Here is an 18,759-nt window from a genome sequence, read left to right as displayed (position 1 = left end):
AGAAAGAAATCAGACTGCATCTCCGGGACACTTAAGCCCGTGCTTCAGAAACCTAAACACACTCTGCGCAGTGAGTTATCAACACTTGATAAATTCTCTCAGCAAGTTTGTGAGGTACACAAGACTGTCCTCAGCCGCACCGAGCGCCTCGCCCAAGATGGCGCAGGTAGTAAGGGATGCAGGTAGCAGCCCAATCCAGTCTGTCCGATACCCAAAACCCACGCGTTTTTCACAGCCCACGCCCTCTTCAATGTCTGTTTCGTTCTAGTCTTACTACTAAGCCCCTGGGGTGGTTACAGCTTCTGCCATTTAACTGATTGTGTACATGTGGCTCGGAGCGAGCCAGCATCCTTCCGAGCACCGTGGGCGTGCACAGGGACGCCTCTGCCGCGTCTCCCTCAGGTTCAGCTTCCCCAGCGGCTCCCACCTTTCCAGGTCCCGGCCCCACTGCGGACTACACTTCCCGGCAGGACGCGGGCGCGCGCACGCGCACCGGGGGCCTCCGCCATGGCGACTGTGCTGTCCAGGGCGCTCAAGCTCCCGGGTAAGGAGTCTCCGCAGCCTCGCGACCACCCCTGCCCGCACCGGGTTTGGGGAGACAGACAGACGAGGCTGTGGTGGGGAACGGACGAGGCCGTTGGAGCCGTGGGCGCAGTTTGCGGGAGCCCGGAGGCGAGGAGGGTGCAGCCCCCGCGGGCTGGGGTCCTTGCACCCGCAGGGGCCGGGGGGTGGGGGCGCCGGCGCTCGGTGAGCCTGGGGGCTTCCGGGGAAGGGCGGCCGGGGCCTGGCCGGACAGGTGAGCGGAGGCCGGTGGGCGCTGCTGCGGAGAGACTGTCAGCCGTCCTGGGGAGGGCTGCGGAGAGAAGCATCCTTCCGGGGACGAGGTACCGCGGGGACTCCAGCCGCCTACGCCCTGCGCAGGACCTGGGCCTGAGCAGGGGCGACTGGACAGCCAGGGACGGTGGAGAAGCCGTCCCCCGTGGTGCCGGCGGTGACGCAGCCGTGGCTAGGTATTACCGGTACCTCAGTTCGTTGCCATTGTACAAGAGAGGAAAATGGGCGCATTGGGAAAGGATTAATTCGGTTGTCCAGGATCACGAAGGCAGGCCTGGAAAAGCCTGGTCTTGAACTCAGGGGTGTCTCCAGCTCTGAAGGTTTTGAAGGTTTTGATACCCTCCCCACCCCGCCAGGCCCAGCCAGGGGATGATTTGCCGCCTGTAAGTTGCAGTGAATGTGTGGAATATATTCCTTCCAGAAGCACTAGGGTGATAACAACTTGCAGAGTCCGATTCAGGACTTTGTGCAGCAACTGCAAGTTTTTTTTTTTTTCCCCATCTTAAACCGTCAGAATGGGACAACCAGGAACTTGGCATTTTCTTAAAAGTAGATTCATTCTGCTGGCATGAATGGTGAACACAGCATTTCTGCCTGAATAGGTGTTAGCCATTAGAGAGAAACAGGTATGTGCAGATGGCTGAAGGCGTTAGAGGGAGAAGCAGTGGCTTCTGCTGCCACGGATATCGGGGTTACAGTGTAGGTGCTTGGGGGGCTGGCAGTCTGCTGCCCTGAAACAGGCTTGGCACCTTGGATAGTGCTGCTGCTGCCAGACTTGGTGACCAGGGACAATTTTTTTTTTTTAACAAGGGCTCACAAGGACAGGAGAAGGGACACTGATGCTATCTGTCTTGGAATGTGTGCATAGTGGTGAAAGGAAACAGGAGACGAGTCCCTGAACCTGCAGAGTGAATCTGCTTGGAAGAGCGTAGCCTTGGGTGATGCAATATCGCATGTTTAGCTTCCTTTAGTGGTTACATTTCTTTTTCAGCATAGGAGGCTGGTATTCGCTGAGGCTAAGAGTACAAGAAAGTCTTGCTTTAGAAATTCTTGAGCTGTGGTGTTGTTGCTGTTGGTAGCGGATGGGCTAGGTAAAGGATTTCTGGTAGCGTTGTCCTTGGACCTGTTTGGAAGGCAGCCTGGCCCTTCAGCAAGGTGTGTCTGATACTGTTGCCTTACCTATGTTCTTCATGTGAAGTGATTTTTTTAAAACTACAATTTTGCTTGTTTTCCTCCTGTACCACTCCCTCCCACTCAAAATACAAATTTTTAGCTTTTATATTGGATAGTAGTTGCTTTCTTCTTATTATTTCCAGATACCCTGTAATTGGGGCTCTAAGACTTCTATTTGGACTGCCTTGTCATATTAGTTTAACAGCCCATTTGTGTGTGTGTGTGTGAGAGAGAGAGCGAGAGTGAGCGAGCAAGAGCGTGCACCTGTGAGGAAAAACAGAACAGAAAGGCAGCTAAGAGCCACAGATGGGCTCTGCCTTCAGCCAACTGGCTGCTTGTTCCAGGAAGCTTGTTGCCTCAGCTACAGTGCTAGTGCCAGGATAGAGCCGTCAGTGTCTGCCCCAAGCTGTAGGACCCTTTACCTGAAAGGGTTGGTTGTAACTGACAGGCTTGTTAACCTTTGACCAGGTTAACGACTCAGTAAAGGTTAGCTGTTATATTATCTCTGTCAGTACCAGGGTCATTGATGAATGTGATGCCTGGAGGAAGGTCAGCTGCTGTAGCAATCTGAAGAGGGCCACCTCCAGAGGAAAGAGCAGTTTCTACCAATGAGTTTTATCAGTTTCCCAGTTGCTCCCTAAGCTCGAGGTTCACAAAACTCCCCAACTCAGGGTTCACCAGGCTTGGGGTTCACTAAGCTCCCCAGAGGCTCCCCGAGCTCGAGGGTCACTCGGCTTGGGGTTCACCAGGCTCCTGGTGGACTGCCGGCTGGCTCATGGGCATCAGGTGAGGTTAATTAGTAACAGGTGCATGCCTAAAGCCGGTGGGGCAGACATCCCATTTTAAAAGTTTGAAGGTCAAACACAGAAGGGAATTTCATATCATAATATTATTGTTAAGGTTTGTTTTATTATGTGTAACTTAGAGCAGTTATGTGCTGCTAGATAAACTGGGTCGTGATATGAATTATTTACCTTGATTTGCGCTGAGGTGTGTGGTGTAGTAAGTGTGCATATAGTGCTGCAGGGTAGCGTATGTTGCAGAATGGGATATTTTGAAGGAGTTTCCCAAAAACATTTGGGGGGTGGTTTCGTCACATTGCTTTCTCATGTATGTCTGCCTTTGCATGACATTGTAAATACTGTGACCCAACGTGCCCAGTCTTCTAAGAGGAAAACCAGAGGTGGTGGGAACCTCATTTATGTTGACGTAATTTGGACTCAGAACCTGCCTTATGCTGTGAAAACTTTGTACTCAGGACATACCTAGCTGAGAGCAGCAAAGAGAATAAATGCTAAGTGCCTGTGGCTTTCGTATCCAGCTGCAAAACCTAGGTAGGGCTGGAGGAAGTTCGAGAGCTGCTCACACAGTCTTGGAGCACGTGTTTGGCCTAGTTAAGACACCCACATCCTACAGCACAGTGTCCAGGTTTGATTCCTGTCTCTGACTTTAGTTCCTGATTTTAGCTTCCTGCCGCTATAATTGGGTCCCTGTGGGAGAGCTGGAGTGTGTGCCCAGTTTCCGGCTCCATCCCTGGCCCAGCCCTTGCTGTTGCAGGCATTTAGAGAATGAACCAGTGTGTGGAAGATTAACCTCTTGTTAATCTCGCTTTGTCTCTGGCTCTGAAATAATAAAATTGGTGGAAAAAACCCACCCAAAGGCCTGGTAGTCTGTAATAATTAAGCTTATTTCTATATGATCTGAATGACATATAATATATTAGCGTCAAAATAAATATTTAATCTTCTTAAAAAGTCTGGCCCTAAATCAGCCAAAGACGCAGGAGGGTTCTTGAGTGTTAGCCTTCATGCTTCAAAGACAGAGTGGTCGATTCTGAGTTCTGGAACTTATAGCCACGCTTGCTTTCTCTGAAGACTTTTTCGGTATTGGGCCCATTTTTCAGCATTGTCCATTTCTGGGGAAAAACCGGCCTGTTTCATTTCCATTCTTGGTAATTTGACTCTTTCGTTTGACCCATAGGATCCCTTGGTGCCCTTGAAGTGCAGTGCCTCTGCCAGGCACTGTCTCTCTTGAATTCTGTATGCTGTTGTCTGGGGATTCTGTGTACCCTTTACTCTGAAGCTTTTGGTGGGAACTTCTAAAAACATCTCTTCAATATTTCTTTTGGTTTCATCTTCTGTGCGCCTCTTCCCTTGTGCCTGTCTTGGTATCCTTTTTTCTCAGTATCCGTCACTTTCTGATCTTTCCTAAAGCCTTGACCTTTTCCATGGGAAAAGGTAGACTTTGAAGCCGACTACTAGGATTTGAGCTTACTTGCTGCTTAACCATGGCTCACTTGAGTTTCCCAGTCTCCACCAAGGAGCTAATGGGTCTGCCATGAAGAGTAGTCTGGATTCACTCAGCCAAGACAGGCAGAAGGCTGGGAGAGTGGCTGGCGAGTGCTCAGGATGACCAGCCATTCGTGTGACTTCGTTTTGCCTTCCTTTTGCTTGATTTTCACGGGATTATCCTCTGTGTCTCTGACTCTGTTTTTTCACAGTATCTTTTATTTTGGCTGGTTCCAATAGTGGTTATTTTCCTAAACTCATTGTGTTACTGTCTCCCATGTTTTCATTGAACCCTGCTTGTTTACTTTTTGCCTTTTCCACAGAATTGATATTTCTTTCCTAGAAAGATGGTATCTTTCTGTGAATCGGTATTTCAGGGAAGGCCGTGTTTAATTTCTTGAACTTAATGAGGCCCGATGGATCTTGTGGTATCATTAGTCCAGCACTTGTTCTCTGGCTGATTCTGTTTGCTTTGTGTCACTATAATTTTTTCTTCAATGTTTGCAAAATTCTGAAGAATGTTCTGGAGTGAGTACTAATGCTGGTGGTTCCTTCCTTAGTTAATAGTTTTATTTATTGGGGGAGTTGTTTTCCAGCTGTTGATGGTCCAACTCAGAAGGGGCAGAACCTGGGGCAGGAGTGTGGGCTGGTGCTAGAAGGACACAGGAATTTCATCCAGAATCACTCAGATCCTTTCCCACTTGCGCTTGCTTTGTACAGGTGTCATTCCTGGCCTGTCTGAGGCTACCTGCTTGTCACTATGTTAGAATGCTGGTTCAGCCTTTGCTTTCATTTATGGAGCCTGTTATTCACATTCACTTTGGTGTCTGGAGATGCTGGGCCCTTTTCCAGGGTGACTTTGTCCATCCTTGGCCACTGTCAGCTGTAGGATGCCTGTGTGTTCTTGTCCCATCGTCACAGTGGTTCTCCTATCATTGCTTAGTAGTTTTATAATGTTAAATTTATCCTCCTTGAATTTGTGCCTCATTTCTGTTTCCAGTGGGTTCCATATGCTATTTTTCTTTAAGAACCTGTTGAGAACTGATTGTGCCTCTACTTCCCTGAGCTGGCATCCTGCAAGTTTCCTTCTTGTCACAACATCAGCTTGCAACGTTTCTCATTCAGTCTTCCCTCCCCTGTGACTCCAGAGTGTTGAGGGGGGTTATTGGTGCGTCTGTGGCCCCAGTCCTGTCTTTCCAGGGAGGACATTACTGCTTCAGCCTCTGTTTGGGACACAAGGGCGGCTGTATAACTTGCTGGTGAGAACAAGTGGGTTTTGCAGTGAAAAGCCTGGGTTTACATCCTGGCTGTTCTTCTTGTTAGTTCATGTGATCTTGGGCAGTTTCCACCTGTGCATTTTAGATTTCTTGTTAAAATGAGGATAATACCCATCATGTAAGGTTGCTGTGGGCATTAAGTGAACTAATACCTGTAAATGATTAGATCAGTGTCTGATATAGTAGCATTAGATACATTTCCAATTACCGTCGTCGCCACCACTGTTGTCATCGTCATCATCTTTGTTGTCATCATCCATTCTTTGGACTCTGCTCACTGCTGAAGCTCACTGCGCCTGCCCAGGCTGTGCAGTTTATGCCTTAGCAGGAAGGTAGAATTGTGAACAGACTCAGGCCCAGATCTCGGCCCTCCAGCTGGAGGTGCGGCCTCTGCATTTGCCATTTCAACTGCTGTGTTTGGTGTCTCCCACCCCGTTTCCTCAGTGCAATACATGGATGGTTGCATTTCGCCATAGCTGTTCATAAATCATGGTTTGGCAATGTGGCTGTTTCCTCCCCCCCTCCATTTTTATTTTAAGGAAGAGAGTATGACAAAGATGTCTTCCTTTGCCATCCTCAATAAAGACGAATTCAGCAGCAGCTCCCTGATCCACTCCCAGATGTTCAAAAGCATTGTTAAGGATTTTGGAAAGATTCTATGTTTTGTAGCACATGGAGCCATGTTCTCTTCTTTCCTGTGAACTACCATTGATTAATATCATGTGAGAAACATGGATTTCTTTTGTTAGCCAATGTCTTAGTAATGCTTTCACTTCGGCAAAGGTGCTGTTCCAGGCTGGTGTGATTGTTGTAAACGTGGAAGCTGATTCCTGAGGTTAAGTAGATGTTGATGCTGACTTTCTCATTTGGTGCTAAGCCTCCAATTGCACAATTATGGAATGATCTTAGTGTGTGTTAAGGATGCTCAGGAGTTTAAGTAGAATGGGTGCTGCGCTGAGGCTGCTGGGAGAACTACCCGGATCTGGCAGTGTGTGGTCCGAGAGCAGGCAGATAGGTGCTTCCCTGCGGTTCTCTGGCCAGCCCCACCCTGGGATTGGGAACTGCCCTTGAAACAGCACTGGGAAATCCTAATGCATCCAAAGGAGCGTATCAGGGCATTGGGCAGACCTGAGACAGTGCCGCCCATGGGTTGGAAAAATCTGGAGATGGGGAGACCAGATGGAGTTAGTTGGGAACCAGCGATAATAATGATAATGACAATAATAGACACTAAAATTTACTGAGTTTGGTGGTCAACTGACTACTAAGAACCGTGTATATGCTACTTTATCTTCATAATAGTCGTATAAGATGGGAATAATATCCCATTCCATAAAGAGTGAGACCCACTGTTAAGAAATCTTAGGTCATTACAGAAGATCCCAGAGACAGCGAGCGGGCCAAGGTTTGGCTCCATGGTTATTCACTTGGGAGGAAGCAGCTCTTATATACTGTGTGATAGTTCTCTGTGGCTGATAATGTTAAGCATTTGAAGAATTTGCGTATGGAAAAGGAGTCCAGAAATCAAAATGAGAAAACCACCCAGAAATCGATTGTTGGTTCAGTGTAAATAATTGTTTTCTAGATTGGGGGACCATGGGTCCATTTAGATTGCTTACATCCAGGTATGCCGAGTGACTGCCTGCTGTGTGTCTAGAATCAGTTGTAGTGCAGGTTAGGAATAAGGGTTGGAGAGGAGTATGCGATCTTTGAAGTCTCAGGTCTGAGATGTGAAGATTCTGTGTGTTAGGTTTTAAGATTCACTTACAGGTCTTATGCACAGCTAATTTCCCTCAGCCAAGTCCTCTTTTCATGATTAGCTTACCGAACACCAAAATCCCAGATGCAGCAAGATGCTTTAGGAGGTCGTCTATTGCAACGGAGTAGGAGTGGGAACGGGGTTGGAGGGGAAGAGAACTAGAAGATGCATGTCTTCAGCCATGGTGGCATGATGAGGGTCTGCCAGGGCAGGGGAAGGGAGCAAGATGGAGGATGGGGGAGAGCCAGGTAAAAAGGAAGGGGAGGGAAGGAGGAGAAGAGAGAGAGGAAGGGGCACATGTGGAGGCTCATTTATACAGCCTAGGTGAGCCTGCAGTGTGTGGGGGGCCTGGGGAATTGGGAGGGGTTGTGGGTGGGCCCCAAGGGATTGGTGACTAAGATTGTCACAAGTGATTGCCTGAGGGTGATTGGTAAATGGATTAGGGGAAGGGGCTGCAAGAGATTGGTGGGTGGGGTTCTCAGGTAAGATGCCAAGAGGTTACATTTCATTGGTAGATAACCAGACCGGAATGGGGCAAATTTCACAAGCAGTGGGAAGGGAAAGCTGGAGGTGGTGCTAGGTCCAAGGTGGGATGTTCACATCACTCCTCACACTGTGTGTGTGTTTTCTTCTTTGTTAGGTACAGTCTTTAAAAATATAGTTTTTAATTGTGGTGCAGTACACATAGCATAACATTTGCTGTCTGTATTTTGTTCTTATTCCTATAACAAAGTGCCTGAGGCAGGCTGCCTCTGTAAAGAGAGGAGTTTGGATTAGCTCACAGTTTTGGAGGTTCGGGGCATGACACCTGCAGCAGCTCAGCTCTGGTGAGGGTCTTCATGGTGGGTTACATATGGACATGGCAATGACAGGAGCCTGTGCAGCGGGGTTAGCTGAAGTCTCAATACAGGGTGCCAGAGAGGCTGTGTGTTATCAGGCTTGGGCTTCTGTGACACTTCTCTCTTAGGAATTAACCAAGGCCCCATGAGAAATATGCTCATCCCCTTGGAGGGCAGGGCCCCCAGTGTCCTGACTCCCTACTGGACCCCATTTCTTCAAGGTCCCCTCACCTCCCAGCGCCATCCCTGGAGACCAAGCTTCCATGCATGGATCTTTGTAGGAGGGGTACTTAAATCATCTGCACATTAGAGCACCCTCTTTCTCATTTGTAAGTGCACAGGTTATGTCCACACTGCTGTGTAGTCAACAGGCAGAAGCTTTTTTACCTGATGGAACAGAAATGCTCTGCTCGTAAAACATGACTCCCCTTGCCTGCTGCCTCCAGACCCTGGGACCCATGTCTGCTTTCTGTGTCTGGGAGTGTGACTGTTCTTGGTGTGTAAGTGGAAGAGGCTGCGTTGTCTGTTGGTGACTGTCATGATGTCCTCAAGGTTTATCTAATTGTAGCGTCTATCAGCAGGTCCTTCTATTTGGAGGCTGAGTAGTATTCCATGGTAGGTATATGTTACTACTATACCAATGTCAGGTATATTTAGCTTTAAAATAAAGAAATAAATAAAGCAGTATCTTTCTACGATATTACAGTTACAGTAGTCTATGGCTATGTTTGCTGGTTATGACAGATGGAGTTATATGGGATGATTAGGGAATGCCATGACCTAATTGGTAAAATCATTTGACTTGTAGAACAGCAGTGTAGGAACTAGCCTGAGCTTGATGACCTTATGATGAAGTCCTGTTTTGCATTGAGTTCCTAATAATAGATTTATTTTCTTATAATTTTTGCCTTTAAAAACTAAATTTAGTATTTATTAGAGAGAATGAATAGCTTTGATCATGAAAATCAGTAGAAATTTCAAATCAGAATGACAGATTACTCAATATCTTTCATCCTTTTTTTTTTTTTTTTGGAAATGAATATATGTTGTAAAATACTTTATTGGGTATCCATTTAAAAGCACTGTTAGTTTAGGGTGCACCAGATGCTCAAGTTTACAGTAAAGATTTTACTACTCAGATCTTGTACCCATGTAGTGTTTTATCACTTCATTTCATCATTGAGTAAACTCAGGCGTGATCGGTGACATGACAGCGTCGCAGTGACCCAGAGACCGAGCTCAGCCCGCAGAACTCCTCTTGGGGCCAGGGTTTGGCTTGGCGCTAGAGGCACTGCTTGCCGTGCCATGTCAGAGGGCCGGGGTCTGAGTTCCAGCCTGCTCTGGTTCTAGCTTCCTGCTAATGCAAACCCTGCGAGCCACAGGAGAGGGCTCAGGCGCCGGAGACCACCTTGCCTGCTGAGCCTCGGCCTTGGCTTGTTGCGGGCATTTGGGGAACCAAGTCATAAAAGTGCTCCTCCCCCTTTCCCTGCCTGCCTTCTCATCTCTTCCCTCCTTCCCTCCCTCCATTTTGAATCAGCTGGGTTGTGTGTGTGTGTTTTTTTTCAAAAATTCCTGAGTGAAACATTATACAAGCTCAAGATTATACCAGACCAAAAAAAAAAAAGGTGGGGAGGGATGCTTCTTTGGCTGTAGCATGAAGCAAGGCTATAAAACGTTCAGTGAGGGGCAAAGGGGTTGAACGGCTGTGCTGAAGTCACCTGTAATCTCTCCCTCTCAGCCACCTGAAATCAGCATGTAGTCTGAGAGCTTGGTGCTTGCTGTGTACACCGGCTGCAGGACAGGTTCTCCGAGCCTGCTCTCCTGCTCCCTGGGTTCACGCCCCACTCCCGCCAGAGCACCTGCTCAGAAGGGTGGTTCTGGAGGTAAATACCAGTTACTCCAAGATGGCAGTCTCAGATGGCACAGTAAGTCTCAGAGGTGAGGGTCCTGAAAGCACCTCCCCCTAATGTGCAGCATTAACTGACCTGTTTCCATAGAAACACTTGAGAAGCCAGAAATACTGGGCTGTGAGTTGCAGCACCCAGAGAATTGTTCTCCGAGTTTCCCAGGAAGGATCAGGACCTCGCGGCTCTGTGGAAATCTGTGGCAGCCTGCACCATGGGCCTATGGGAAGTTGATTCGCAAGCTGTGGGGATGGTCGTTAGTGAAGTTCAAGCAGAGAGAGAGAGAGAGAGAGAGAGAGAGAGAGAGAGAGAGCGAGAGAGGCGGGGGGAAGACACTGAGAGAGCCTGGAGCTGCATTTGAGTGTTCTACACGTGCCAGGGATCCAAGGACTTCTGTTGTTGTTTTCCAGGTTGCATTAGCAGGGAGCTGGATCAGAAATGGAGCAGCCAGGGTTCTAACTGGTGCTCCTACGTGAGATGCAGGTGTTCCATAAAGATATTTCCAGTGTGCCTATTTCTCTGTCCCTTTTGGTTTTCTAGGCCTCAGGGCGGTGGTCATTCTAGAGCATGGTGCTTTTCCTTCTCCCCCAAACCCTCCCACCTCCCCCTGCCTGCTGCCATGTGTTCTAGAGAACCGCTGAAGCCCAGACCGGGTTTGTGCTCTCTTCCGTGTTTATGGTCGCCGTGTATATGAAGGCTATTCAGAAAGGTCATGGATAAGACATATGATGGGAAAACTAAAATTTTCGGTATTTTTTGTTTGCAATAAAAAAAATTTCCTTTTGATTTCATTTCCAACTAACTTTTTGGTGTTCCCTCATATTGGTCTGTTTTCTGTTGCCATAATGAAATAGCCAAAATTGGCCATTTCATAAAGAAAAGAGGTTTATGTGGCTCACGATTTTGGAGGCCGGAAGTCCTCGTCTGGGTGGCCTCATTGACTTGGCCTCTGATGTGGGCACCTGGCTGCCTGCCATCACGGCACATGCATGGCCTCTTGGGAGAGTTGGGAGATTGGTGGTGGAACAGGAGGCAGAGGGGGCAGGGCCTGGCTTGTTGGTTTATGAAAAGGTGGAGAGCGTACCTCCCCTGGGCTGCTGCATAAGAGGTGCAAAATCATCTATCTGCTAAGGCAGGTGCAGGTAGGTCTTAAAGGTCAGTACATGCAGGCTAAGTTTGAGGTTGATAATTTCCAATGGCACGTGGATGATGTTATACATACACGAATAGCCCTTGGGCGACGCATTGTTCTCTCCCCTTCGTGTCTTGGCAACTCTTGTGGCAAATATCTCAGGGTCTCAGGAGACCTGCATTAACGCCCTCCTGAGGCTTGACCTTGTGAAGGTCTCACAGGCTCTGAGCATCGTCATGCTGGAGCCCGAGCGCCCTGCAGTGAGCCCTGGGGTCCACTCTCACACCCTGTCCACATGTCCGGTTGAAAACACTTGCCAAGGTCTCCCTGATTCCCTGTCCTACTCTTGCAGGGAAGAAGAGCCCAGACCTGGGGGAGTATGATCCCCTCACTCAGGCCGACAGCGACGAGAGTGAGGATGACCTTGTGCTGAACCTGCAGCAGAAGAACGGAGGGGTCAAAAATGGCAAGAGCGCTCTGGGGGAGGCCCCCGAGCCTGACTCGGACGTGGAGGCTGCAGGGGCTGCCACGCCGCACCTCTCAGAGGTCACCACGGAGGGGTACCCCACGGAGCCCCTCGGGGGCCTGGAGCAGAAGGCGACCTCCCCGCTGGTGTCGTACGTGCGCACCTCTGTCTTCCTGCTGGCGCTGGGGCTCTCCATGCTGCTGGTACTGCTCTGTGCTTTCCTGATCCCCTGTCCACCCCGAGATCTGCACAGCACGTGGAGCCGCCACTTGGGCTTCCAGGCAGGTGAGGTGCAGGGTTGTCGGCCCTTGTTCCATCTGTTTGATCGTGTTTAACTTCCCCCCCAAGTCTCAGGAACTAGTGGGCCCGCTCAGCATTCTGCTCAGTGTGTGTGTGGCTGGGGGGCGGAGAGAAGTGGTGTGGAGGCGAGATCTGAAAATGAAACCTCGAGATGGATGTCTGCACCCATAGGCGCATGGCAATCACTCTTTGGTGTTGTGGTCTTTATTGGATTGCATGAGGGCACAGTGCTGCTGGTTTCCAGACTGTGAGGCTGCAGGAGAGCTGTCGACAGAGGAGTCAGGCCCAAGGCCAGCCTGACCACCCCGGGCACCTGCTGATTTAAACAGCCTGACCTCATTCAGACTTGAAAATTATCTCATGTAAAAGGGAGTTTTCTGTCTTGCTCCTAACAGGTTCCTGGGATTTTGTCTCCCTTGGGAGCAGGCTTCATTCCCTGGGGATTGTGTGACAGTGCTCAGCAGCCTGTCACTTGTCAGCCTGACTGAGTGGTTCCCAGGCCCCTTGCGTGGTCTTACTTTTCTCTCATCACAGTTGAGTTCACTTCTGACAAATTCTGTGTTCTCATTTTCCATTTTTCCTAAGGCCAATATAATCTACACATGGAATATTTACCTGCAGGGTCAAGGTTCGTGACCTTTTGTGGGTGTACCCACTGCCCAGCCTAAGCTCTAGAACATTCTTGTGAACAAACAAGAAAGGTAGAGAGAAGGAGGCAGAGTGGCTAGGGACTGTGAGACCCACGGCACGACAAGGTAATGAGCACGCTGGGTTTGCTCTTGGCCTTGTACATCCCATGACTGGAGAAGCCAGCAGTCAGGAAGTAGCATAGGTGCCAGATTTTAAAAAAATCTAAAAAAACCTGATTGCACTGTTACTGGTATGGCAAAGCTCTAAAACAAAGTAAAGGCACAGCCAGTACCAAGTTCAGGAGAGCAGAACCCTGTGCTGAGTGTAGGGTATACGGTCAGGAAGAACGCACAAACCTAGGGTGCTCATTACCTTGTTGTGCCGTGGATCTCGCAGTCCCTAGCCAGTCTGCCTCCTTCTCTCTACCTTTTTTGTTTGTTTTCTGTTGGTTGCCAAGGGTTTTATGGTATACTCACACAGCAGGAGGAACAGGGAGAAGCAAGCGTTCTTGGGGAGGACCAGGAAGCCGGCCCGGTTTCTCTGCAGTTGCCAGCAGCGTCGCATCATCCTCTGTCGGCTTTCTAACCTGGCAGCAGAGAACTGGATGGCAGTAACTGGATGAGGACCTTCCTCTTTTTCTGTGTATCAGGTGGGGATCTGTCTCCCTTGGAACTGGCTGACGTGAATGGAGACGGCCTGCGTGACGTTCTTCTGTCCTTTTTGACAGCAAGCAATGGGAGTGCAGTGGGTAAGAGAAGCGTTTTCTTCTTGTTGTTAAGATATCTGTTTGAAAGGCAGAGTCACAGAGAGCTATGTTTCATCCAGTGCTTCACTCAGATTTCTGCAGTAACGGGCCAGCCTGGGCCCGTGCCAGGAGCCAAGAAGGCCTGCTGCTTCTCCTGTGCGGGGAGCAGGGACTCGAGTGCTTGAGCCATCTTCTGCTTCCCGCGGGTGGTGGAAGGGAAGCTGGATTAGGAACCGAGTAGTCGGACTTCAGCCAGCCTCCAGTGTGGGAGCCCAGGCAGTGCCTACCTCAGATTTGTCTTTTTTTTTTTTTTTTTTTTGGTTAAGATTTATTTATTTGAAAAGCAGTTTACAGAGATAGAGGGAGAAAGAGAGAGACCTTCCATGTGTTGGTTCACGCCTCAGCTGGTCACAATGGCCAGGGCTGGGAGCTTCTTCCAGATCTTCCATGGGAATGGCAAAGGCCCAAACACTTGGTTCATCTGCTGCTGCTTTTCCAGGCCGTTAGCAGGAAGCTGGATGGGAAGTGGAGCAGCCGGGACCTGAACTGGCATCGCCCACTGATGATGCCGGCGTTGCAGACAGGGCCTTTAACCGGCTCTGGGCTGTGTCTTCTTGAGGCTGCTACAGGTGAGCAGGCGCTGGGACAGAGTACCAGGCTTGTCTCTATAAATGCTGCCGAAGAGGATCTGCTGGGAGTAATGTCACCCAGCTGCTTCCTGCAGGAGAGCCCCGCGTTTAGAGGAAACTCAGGCTAAGACACCCGAGAGAGCCACCCTGGAGGGAGCTACTGGTCACCCAGGCCAGTAGAAGCAGAGCCTGAGAGGAAGTGGCTTGTCCACACTCTGTAGTAGCAGCCAGAGAACTTGGGATTTTCAAGGTCTCTCCTCATGCTGTTTCCATCCATGTTATCTCTGTCCTTCATCCCACCCCCCGGCAGGAAACTCCTGTTCTAGATCCCACAGCTTTGCACACGCACATCGTGGTTGGTTATCTCTGTCCTTCATCCCACCCCCCGGCAGGAAACTCCTGTTCTAGATCCCACAGCTTTGCACACGCACATCGTGGTTGGTTATCTCTGTCCTTCATCCCACCCCCCGGCAGGAAACTCCTGTTCTAGATCCCACAGCTTTGCACACGCACATCGTGGTTGGTTATCTCTGTCCTTCATCCCACCCCCCGGCAGGAAACTCCTGTTCTAGATCCCACAGCTTTGCATACGCACATCGTGGTTGGTTATCTCTGTCCTTCATCCCACCCCCTGGCAGGAAACTCCTGTTCTAGATCCCACAGCTTTGCACACGTACATCGTGGTTGGGTATTCTCCTTTCCCTGCTCCGTTTACTCTCCAACTCTGCTCTATGCTCAGGCAGGTTGAGAGTAACCAGTGGCTTTGATGGTGGCTTGCACCTGAGCTTGGCCTGTGGGCAGGTTGGCAGGGGGGATGCTTCCAGGTCCCTGTAGGTGACAACATCCATGACCACTTAGATTGGCATCTTGTTACGGGCCCTCCTGGAGTGCAGGGACTGTTTCCTCTCCTTGTCCCTGTGTGCCTGCGGGCAGTAACAGTTCTGACGGACCGTCCTGTCACTTCGGTGTCCCTTACATCCTGCTCAGAGTGTCCTTACTGAGCCTGGAGTGTGCTGTTTGAGGAATTCCAGTGCTACACCATCTCCTGCAAAAGCAAACACAGGGTTACGTTTCCCCGTGGGTACACAGGGGCATTCTGTTTGTCCCACAGCTTCCACACCCAAGCAGAGCTGAGGCAGTCTGTAAGCTGATCCGAGCTGGAGACTAAGGACACGAGTAACTACTTTTGAATCATTTAGGCCAGAATGGGGAACCTTGTTTCTGCCAAGGGCTACTTGGATATTTATAATGCCATTTGTGGGCAGTTCGGAGTTATCCACGTAGGGCCCAATGCAATAGCCTCACGTCGAAAGTCCTCACCTTGCACGTGCCGGGATCCCATATGGGTGCCAGTTCTAATACCAGCAGCCCTGCTTCCCATCCAGCTCCCTACTTGTGCCCTGGGAAAGCAGTCGAGAATGGCCCAAAGCCTTGGGACCTTGCACCTTCATGGCAGACCCGGAAGAGGCTCCTGGCTGCTGGGTTTGGATTGATTCAGCTCTAGCTGTTGATGTCTGTTGGGGACTGAATCAATGGACAGAAGATCTTCTTCTTTGTCTCTCCTTCTCTCTGTATATCTGACTTTCCAATAAAAAATAAAATAAATCTTAAAAAAAGAATTATCCACTTAAAGATTAGCCTATTGTAGATTTATTGACTTTTGAGTCCTGCTTGCAGTTGCCTTGGCAGGGTCAGGCCAAATGATCTCAACTATCTAACCATGTGGGCCCATGGGCCAGTGGTTCCCCACCCCTGATTTAGCCCCAGCATAAGCACCAAAGTAAGTTCTGGAGACTTGGCAGCTGCATGTTTCCTTGACATGGTGAGAAATCCTTTATGAGGCTTGTGTGATGTTTTGAAGAGCCACCGTGGGCCGAGATCTGTCCCAGGGAGAACTCAACAGCCTCGAAGTCTATTTTCAGGCCCCTGGGCCTTGAGTCCATTTTTCCTGCTTATAAACCTTTGCATAAAATTTCCTCCATTAGAGCCAAGATCGTGATGTATGGATAAAGCTGACCCTCTTGATGCTGGCATCCCATATGGGCACAGGTTTGGGACCCCAAGCTGCCCTACTCCTGAAACTGCTCCCCCTCAGTGCACCTGGAAAAGTAGCAGAAGATGGTCCAAGTCCTTGGCCCTGTGTCCGTGTGGGAGACGGGAATGAAACTCCTGGCCTTGACCTGGCCCCAGCTCTGCTTCTTTGTGGACATTCGGGACAATGAACCTGTAGATGGATTATCTCCTCTCTCTCTTTGGTTTTCTGCGTGTGTGATTTTTAAAAAAGATTTATTTATTTTTATTGCAAAGTCAGATATATATATAGAGGAGGAGAGACAGAGAGGAAGATCTTCTGTCCGATGGTTCACTTGCCAAGTGACCACAACAGCTGGAGCTGAGCCGATCCGAAGCCAGGAGCCAGGAGCCTCTTCCGGGTCTGCCATGAAGGTGCCAGAGTCTCAAGACTTTGGGCTGTCCTCGACTGCTTTCCCAGGCAATAAGCAGGGAGCTGGATGGGAAGCAGGGCTGCCGGGATTAAAACCAGTGCCCATATGGGATCCCAGGGCGTCCAAAGCGAGGACTTTAGCAGCTAGGCCACCATGCTGGTCCCATGTGATTTTAAAAAACTTTTTTTCTTCATCAGCTTTTGAACTTAGAGATGTCTGCAGTCAGTTTTAAGTGGTTTACTGTGGATTGAGACTTAAAATGGCAGGGCGATAGGGTGGACACAACATGGCCAGCCTGATGTATCATAAATTATGAAAATAAGAGCGTAGCTGGCATTTGGTGCTTTCTGTATGTCGTGTGCAAGCCTAAATATGTAATGTCCAGGGATCAACTTATCCCTGAAAACCATCCTAGGTAGAGTGATGTAAGGATCCTCATCTGCAGACAAGAAAACAGACACAGCGAGGCTAGTGGACTTGCCCCAGGGACCCCAGCTGGCAAACGGTCCAGCCAGGGTTCAGGTCCTGAACAGTATTGTGCCTTAACCCATCAAGCTTTCTACTGCTGCACACACAGGGACAGTGCTTTTAAGCCATTCACTTGTTCATTGATTCATTCACTGCTCAAATACCTGAGGTGTGGCTGGTTCTGAGGGACTACTGGCGTGACAGAGAGTGCCAGACAAGTGGAACCTGGTCTCCGCCTCTACCAGCTATGGTCGCACAGGGCAGAGGTCACCATCAGCACCCAAGAAAGGAGCTGATCTGGGGTCAGCAGGTCCCTGGAGGAGGAAGAGTGGCCACAGGCCTGGTCTTAGCATCCTTGCAAAGCCTGGAAGCTCACACTTGTGGCCCCTGTTTGTCATGTCTCTCTGCCTCTGCCTGCAGGGTCTGACCAGGGAACCACAGTGTGTCGCTTGTTCTTGGGTCTCTGATGTCCTTAGCGATACCAGGAAGAGGTAGAATGAAGCCTTGAAGCACATGCTTGCTTACTGCTATCAGATGTGGCCCTGAGGGGGAGGTGTGTGAGACGTTTTGAGGAATACCTGTCCTAAAAGTGAAACTGGCAGGAGGGGCAGTTACTGCTTTGGTTTCTTTGTGGAGGCTTATTTGCTAGAGGCGAGCAACACTCCTGCCTTACACGCGTCCTGGGCCCTGCGTTTTCCATTTCTGCAAGGTGTCTTTCCTAACTGAGGCCAGTCCAGTGCAGCATCATCACCTTTGGATGATTGCTGTGGGTGATGTTTGTTCAGGCACAGCTGTTCTGCACACGAGGAGCAGTTGTGGTGGTGATTAGGACAGAGGTGTTTGGCTCCCTGCCCTGCATGTGTTCTGGATCAGTCTCGTGTTTCTGGGCGCACGTTGTTGTCCTCTTGGTTATCTGTGTCCCCAAACGGCTTTACCATATTCTTGATTTTGCTCCTTGCTTTTATTCCATAAGTGATGGGCTGCTGTCTGAGCTAGGCGCTTGGCAGGGTGCTGAGGGTACAGAAGTGAAGGACATACTCTCTGAGGAAGTTGACAACAGTGGTGAAGGAGGGGTGGGAGATGCCAGATGGAGGTGGGGATGAGGCATATCCCAGGAGGCCTCCGTGGCTTGTCTGCCGTGAGTGTGTTGAGCAAAGGTGTTGCGGGACGATGCTGGCTGCTCAGGGTCAGCGGCTAGCTCTCTGCGATTCGCTCCTGGCTTTCTCTCCTCCCGCTCCTCTTGGCCTCCCCTGTTGTGTCTGCCTGTATTCATTTCTTTCCTGTCTTGTGCACCCACAGATGCCTCAGGGCCAGCTGCTAATTTGGTGTGCCTTTCGGGCATGAATGGCAGCGTGCTGTGGTCCAGTGCTCTCCCAGAGGAGGTGCGCGAGATCAGTTGTCTGGACCTGATGCCAGGAAGCCTAGCAGCAACCACCTGCCTCGTGACAGGGACGCACAAGATGCTGAACGCATTGAACGCCACCTCAGGTGAGGAGCATGGGCCACACGTATCCCGAGGCCTGATGCTGGAAACGGGCAGTTCCATGGGGAGGACACGTTTCTGCCCGTCCATGGTGGAGGATCTGATTTAGAGCTTGGGAGGGTAGCTGTTAAGGGAATCAGAGCAAAGCTTGGCCAGATGGAGTGGAGAGAGCCATGGTTCAGCCTGTGTGCCCTGTGCTGCCCCAACGGAGACTGCCCTGAGACTCTTGGTTTATGAATAGTCTCTCTCTGTTCTTTTGCCAAAGAAAACGGAGTGTTGTCGCTTTGTGTCTGATAGCATGGGATTCACGGACAAACGGGGGCATCAGCTGCTTGCAGATCCCTCAGTGCAGAAACCAAAATGTGCACGGGGCCTGTGGAGCTGGCAC

The 18,759-nt window shown here is 49.9% G+C and overlaps 1 protein-coding gene across 1 annotated transcript in view; it reads left to right on the top strand.

Moving 5' to 3' along the window:
• The first annotated feature begins 100 nt into the window (after positions 1–100).
• The window catches only part of FAM234B (family with sequence similarity 234 member B), a 37,191-nt gene continuing 18,532 nt past the window's right edge, over positions 101–18,759 (top strand). The window contains exons 1-4 of the mRNA XM_058656002.1: positions 101–544; positions 11,559–11,957; positions 13,252–13,350; positions 18,188–18,376. Coding sequence (XP_058511985.1) covers positions 508–544; positions 11,559–11,957; positions 13,252–13,350; positions 18,188–18,376 — 724 coding nt within the window. The 5' untranslated portion in view covers positions 101–507. The remainder of the gene's footprint in view (positions 545–11,558; positions 11,958–13,251; positions 13,351–18,187; positions 18,377–18,759) is intronic.

The sequence above is a fragment of the Ochotona princeps genome, chromosome 27 (assembly GCF_030435755.1).
Source record: "Ochotona princeps isolate mOchPri1 chromosome 27, mOchPri1.hap1, whole genome shotgun sequence".
In the NCBI taxonomy this organism is placed as follows: Eukaryota; Metazoa; Chordata; class Mammalia; order Lagomorpha; family Ochotonidae; genus Ochotona; species Ochotona princeps.
This window is presented reverse-complemented; position numbering and strand designations above follow the sequence as displayed.